At 49.0% G+C, this 6496-nt stretch overlaps 1 protein-coding gene across 1 annotated transcript in view; it reads left to right on the top strand.

Moving 5' to 3' along the window:
• Positions 1 to 6496, top strand: part of ACAD10 (acyl-CoA dehydrogenase family member 10) — a 46209-nt gene that overhangs the window by 36238 nt on the left and 3475 nt on the right. The window contains 5 exon segments of the mRNA XM_007464875.1: positions 3287 to 3427; positions 3923 to 4060; positions 4184 to 4274; positions 5180 to 5338; positions 6031 to 6203. Coding sequence (XP_007464937.1) covers positions 3287 to 3427; positions 3923 to 4060; positions 4184 to 4274; positions 5180 to 5338; positions 6031 to 6203 — 702 coding nt within the window.

The raw sequence follows: 6496 nt of genomic DNA, 5'->3' as shown, positions 1-6496 counted from the left end.
GGAATGCCGTGTCTGTGGTTTATAACTCTGAGGCAGGTGGGCTCATTTTATGCATATCTGAATCTCGTAAATTTGAAACAAAATGATATAAATTGCATCAATTAAATAAGGCTCTCTTTAAAGAATCCCTAACATCAAAGTTAAAGGGCCAGTATAAACTGTGTTTATGCTCTTGACACACAGTGACACCACTTTAGCTGATAACGGAAATACCTGCTGTTCTTTTTCAGGATTAGTCTTGGCTTGTGTTAGTTCTTAAGTTATTTGAGGTCTATCAGGAGCACATATCCTGCCTGTGATGCAACCATCACCTACTTTAAAAAGAAATCACGTTATCTCTTTTTTCCTAGTTACAAACCTATCGCAAAGTAACCAGAGCTCAAACATGGCAAGCGTAGAAAGCGTTCATGACATAGAAAGAATTCATGACATAGAAAGAGTTTATGACATAGAAAGAGTTCTCTAAAATTCCCTGCCCTCTGAGCTAATCAATGTCAACAATTTGGTTTATTAGCCTCCCAGCTCTGTTTTCCTATAACATATTAATATATATTATTATTATTTCTATTGTAATGAAATTGTTTTATACATTTGAATCTCCCACTTGCTTATGTTATTTGATGATGTATCACCTTCCCACATCAGTTCCTGGAGATGGACCCCCGAGAGGACCACATTGCAGGTGCACCATAATTTGTCTACCCTGCCCACTGGCTGTAGGACACTGTGGGGATCTCAGTCTAGGTCACTCTGAGTCACTTAAGCAGCAGAGTTAGCAGCTAGCTGCTAACATGGACAGGGAGGCTGAAGAGCCACCTGAAGGAGACAGTAGAAGCCAAGGGAAGGCTGGCTGCAGGGAGCGTGGCCAAGGCTGTCACTAGGGCAGCAACCGGGAGGTCTCTGCTGGATGCTTCCTCAGGACTCCAAGATTGAGGTGGGAATTTTCGGCCAGTCAGATGTAGGTCCCATGCTCGCGCCTTGATGCCACCGAAATTTATACAGTGAGAGAGCACCCCAGAATAAGAAGGTGTTGGGGGACTTCCCTGGCGGTCCAGTGGTTAAGACTTTGCCTTCCAATGCAGGGGGTGTGAGTTCAATCCCTGGTCAGGGAGCTAAGATCCAACATGCCTCCTGACCAAAAACCAAAACATAAAGAAAACACCAGAAGCAATATTGTAACAAATTCAATAAAGACTTTAAGAGTGGTCCACATCAAAAATATCTTTAAAAAAAAAAAAAAAAAAAAGCGTTTTGGATCCTGTGCAAGGAAGGTACATTGAATGCTCTTACATGCTTCTGTGTCCATTTACTGTTTCTACAGCATCATTTATTTGAAGTAAAAATACTGGTCTAAGAATGAGGCCATTTTGAGTTTCAATAAATATTGCCAAATTTTCATCAGAAAGGTGCTTACCGATCTGTGCTCCCGTTGTTACTGCATGAAATGCCCTATCCCCCACCTACTGGCCTGTACACTTAATCCTTGCCTGTATGCTGTACCTACGGAGTGCACAGAAGCATCGGAAAAGCAGACACTCATGTTGCAGACATCTCTAGTCTCTAAAATGAATGCATAGGAAAAACCTAGATTAGGGTACATTCTACTTGTGGTCATACCTAAATGGGAATCATAATGACAACTAAGATTTTTGGGGAGTGTGGTGAAATTATGTCTCGTGGCTTTTATCCAAAGTGTCATTACTACCCATAAATGAGAAGTATTTGACTTTTACACGGCATCTCACAAATCCTGTGAGGTAAGCGTTAAGAACCTCAATTTAAAGATAAGGAATTGAATTTGTCCAGGGACACAGCTAGAAATAATAGCACCTGGACTCAATCCAGATCTTCTGGGCTCAAATCTGTGGGTTTTTCCCCTCCCACAAGGAGATGATTTATTCCTTTATTCTTCCTCCTCTCAGAACTCCCTTGCTTCCCTTCCTACTTTTCCCTTCCCTTCCTGATTCATTTGTTCCAGTTAATCTGTCCTTCTTTTCTCCTTGGTTGCTGCACTCTGAGCTAATTAGCTTAACACAGCAATGAGCCGAGTGTATGTGCTGATTCTAGAAGTACGTGTCCTAGAGCCCAGGCCCAATGTAATGGAAAAGTCAGCCAGCTGGTCACCTCCCAGTGCGAAGAATATCCATCATCACTAATATTTAGTACAGGCCCCAGCTTCTGAGTCCGGCACTTTATATTCTGTGTGTTACCTCATTTCATCTCCCCAGCCACCCAGTGAGGTGGGTATTGCGGGCACTGGTTGGCTGCCTAGAGACTCTTCCCCTTTCTTTGGGTAGCAGCACCCCAGTTTCATTTGGGGGCCTCCCTCCCCACCTTTGGACACAGTCTGGCAGAGCTGTCAGCCCAGGTGCCAACCCAGCCCCTCCGGCCAGGAAGTGGGCATGTTGAGCCAAGCTAGGCTAGCCGGGCTGGCCCTTAACTGAAAGAGTAAACGGTGTTTTCAAGAGAGAAAACAGCTGGCACTCACTCATTGCACAGCAGGAGTGCAGAGTGTCTGTCCTAAGCTGTGCTGCCTGGGCTACTGTCCATTTCTGAGCCTCCTCTAATCTGAGCTCCTGAAAACCTTCCCACGCGGTTCCTTTTTCCCATCAGTTAGTCACCGTCCACTCCTACTGCTCACTCAGTAGCCGTGACTGATAGCGTGGCTGGTGACATCCCGTTTCACGGATGAGGAAACTGCCACATGGAGCTCTCCGGTATCTTGCCCAAGGTCTCCCAGCAGGTGTGGTGGGGCAGGGTCTGAACCAAGCAGTGTGACTCAGGGCCTGGGCTCCTGACCCCCAGGTTAGACTTCCTAGTTTCCATGTTGGGAGCTACGTTCAGAAACCCAGAGTTACTTTCCCAGGAGCAAAGTTGTGCCTCATAAAGGAAGCTGGATCAGGGGATGTCCTTAGGCACCTCATCAAAGCAGCTGAGGGTGCTGCCAACTGTCCTAGGCTGGTTCCCCGCAGGCTCACTAAAGGACCCTTCACTCTCTTGTGCTCATGGAGTGAGTTCTAAGCTGAGTCGTGGCGACAGTAGTGATGCTAACAGTGATGGAGGTGGTGTACGTAGGGCGCCTGGGATGCGGACACTGGGTAAGTGAACTGATTGCCACGGTCACTGTTAGGACTGGGCTGCCTCCAGGCGCCCTCATATTCTCCTCCCACAGATCTGCAGGGTTTGTATCCAGCCCGATGGTTTGGACTGGCCTCGTTATTTTCCGCGGGACAAAATAAAATGAAATCACCCTCTGTGGATCCCTGACTTCTTTTTCCCATGATAGGAGAAAGCCAAGGCCGAAGGACTTTGGAACCTTTTTCTACCCGTGGAGACTGATCCCGAGAAAAAATACGGAGCAGGGCTGACCAACGTAGAGTACGCACATTTGTGTGAGGTCATGGGCACATCTCTGTACGCTCCCGAGGTACCTTCTTTAATGTCTTTCTCAGTGTGGGAGGAAATCCTCGTCTTCCACACGAGTTCAGCCACCCTCCTGGGCCGATGGGGTTCCCTGCAGCTGTACTGGACCCAGGAGCACTGATGCAAACTCAGACTTCTTATGGGGGAGGACACTGTGGGCAGGTGGCTGGAGCCACAGCAAGAAAGCAGCTTGGGGTGGGCATCTACTCGGGAAGTTAGGGCCCAGGTGAGCACGGCCTGGCTGGCTTCCATGGGCCCCAGCCCACCAGCTCCAGTCTCCTTTCTCTCCCCCAAGGAGCTCCGTGGTTGAGCTTCAGGGGCTCTGAGCTGCTATATTCAGAATGTCGTGGGTCTTTGCATTTCCTTGGGGAGAGGAAGGACTTTCCCGAGGGTGTCGGAGGGCCTGTGACTTGGAAGGAGCCCGGGTCCATGCTTCTGGGGTGTTTGAAGTTTTGAATATGGATGTGGGAGTCACCCTTCTGCTTTCTCTCCTTTCCAGATCTTTAACTGTTCCGCTCCAGACACAGGGAACATGGAGCTTCTGGTGCGATACGGCACCAAGGAGCAGAAGGCCCGCTGGCTGATTCTGTTGCTGGAGGGAAAGGCCCGCTCCTGTTTTGCTATGACTGAGCCCCAGGTACCTTGCTTGGGTCACCCACAGGTACCCCTTCTCATCAGGCCAGACCCTTGCCTGAGCCCATCTGCGCTCTGCCATCAGGGACTGCAGGACCAGCTCTAATCAGAATGTGCTGTCGCTCAGGTTGCCTCCTCAGATGCCACCAACATTGACTCTTCCATCCAAGAGGAGGATGGCTTCTATGTCATAAATGGTCACGAGTGGTGGATCTCAGGTATTTGGCCTGAAATTCATTTTTCAATCACACTTATGTGGGTCTGCATTGATAAGCATGTCTTCTCTGCCCGGCTGTTGTCTGAGAAACTGTGGGAGGGACTAGCTTCATTTCCATTTGATGCAAAGGAGATTCTGTGTCTGTTCTCAGAAAAGGCAGCAAACCCTGGGAGAACCAGAGGTTCTACGTGGGTTACCAGGTGACCCCACGTGACAGTTCCAGGAACCTCTGCTTCACTCCCCTCTCTCTTGGTTCTGCTGTGGGCATCTCTCTTTGGAAAGGCAGGAGGTCACTTCCTTGGTGGCTTCTCCGTGCTGTGAGGTCAGGTGTGCCTCAGCAGAAGGGCTGGTCATAATCCTGTTGTTCAGCAGGCGTTAACTCTGCAGGGCTCTCCATACGTGCTGAGTCCCCACCCCTCCCCGGAAGGTCCGTGTTATTATCCCCATGTTACAGAGAAGGAAACTAGGACGCAGAAGTGACTTGAGTCACTTGCCTAAGGTACTTGTCCCCCACTAGCAAGTAGGGAACCCAGAGTTCAAGGCTGGCCTGATTCTGAAACCTGTGTCCAAAGCCATCATGTTTCCACTGCCTGTGGGAGCAAAGCAGAACAGGCTGCCAGTAATAAAGTAGCAGTTTTCAGCTTCTTGTCTCCAAACTATATTTTCAACTTGACTTGGTGCTTTAAAAAAACCCTGCTCTTAGGATGTTGGATTCCTTCCTCACTGGGACAGAAACCAATTGCTCTTACTGCTGGTCAAGGGCCTGCACGTCCTCATCTGATCATGTGAAGTCTTAAAGGGCCCTCTCTCTTCACTGGCTTCAGCTTCCCTGGGCCAGGACTGCGTGTGTAAGGACATCTGATGGCCCTTGCGTCAGATGATGGGGTCTCTCTCTTTTCCTGGCAGGCATCCTGGATCCTCGCTGCCAACTCTGCGTGTTTATGGGAAAAACAGACCCACATGCCCCACGCCACCAGCAGCAGTCCATGCTCTTGGTTCCCGTGGATACCCCAGGGATAAAAATCATCCGGCCTCTGACGGTATATGCGCTGGAGGACGCACCAGGTTGGCCCCCCAGGAGCAGCTCACCTCTCTGTGTGGGTCTGGGTCTGGGCCTGGGGAAAAGGCTTTGGGCAGCACTTCCACTGCAGGAAGTAACACCTGTAAGGGTATGATGACATTTGGAAGGCCATGTGCTCCTGCATTTCAATTCCATCCATGAGTATCAACCATGCAGGCAAATTTCAGACAGGCATTTATCCCTTTATTTTTTTTCTCTTCCATCCTTAGAAGATAAGCCAGACTCTGTGAGGTAAGGAAGCCACAGAGGACAGAGCAGGAGGCAGGAAGTGCCCTCCAGACCTTCTCTTTGACTGATTATTTTGCAATAAACCTATATCTCCTTCTAGGCTGGCTCTTTCCCTCTGCTGATGATGTTCACGTTCTGCCTTGGGTGTTTCTGTAGGATCACTACATTATTAGAGTCACATACCGCTAAGGAGATTCAGCTTAAGTTAGAGTCATGTTTTATAAAAGGAATGCCAGACTATTCATTTGATATTATAAATCAGTGATTTATTTCCCATCTTTAATAGACTACTTCCTTCCCTCCCTGTTCAACATGTTCAACCATGTTCCAGTTAGAAGGCTACAAAAGGGCAGGAGATGAGATAAACTCATTGCCAGCAGATGAGATAAACACATCTGAGGAAAACAAGTTAGGCAGATGGCTCAGGGGTACCCTTTGGGTCTTTCAGGTGGCCACGGCCAAGTCCTGTTTGAGCAGGTGTGCGTGCCCAAGGAGAACATGGTCCTGGGCCCTGGCAGGGGCTTTGAGATCGCCCAGGGCCGACTGGGTCCTGGCAGGATCCATCACTGCATGCGGCTGATCGGGTACTCCGAGAGGGCGCTGGCGCTCACGAAGGCCCGAGTGAGTACTTCCCTTTGCGACTGTCTCTGTACCAGAACGACCCATCTGTTTTCCTATCAAACTTCAAATCCTAACTGTTTTCTGAGAGCAGACTTAGCAGGTGAAGCAAGGTGATATTCTTTACAAGAAGCTGTGTCCCTGTCTTTGCTTTGCATCTGCTACTTTGCTAGTTTCAAATTCAGAGCAGAATGGGCCTCACTCTGTCGAGGTGACCAGAAGGAAAAGGCCAGGCTCTGTAGCAGCAGCGGGCAAGGTTCCAAGGTCCACAGGGTCATGGTCTACTGATGACCATT

Source organism: Lipotes vexillifer, unplaced genomic scaffold (assembly GCF_000442215.2).
Source record: "Lipotes vexillifer unplaced genomic scaffold, Lipotes_vexillifer_v1.1 scaffold2030, whole genome shotgun sequence".
Lineage (NCBI taxonomy): Eukaryota > Metazoa > Chordata > Mammalia > Artiodactyla > Lipotidae > Lipotes > Lipotes vexillifer.
Note: the sequence above shows the minus strand (reverse complement) of the source record. Positions and strands in the feature narration are given on the sequence as shown.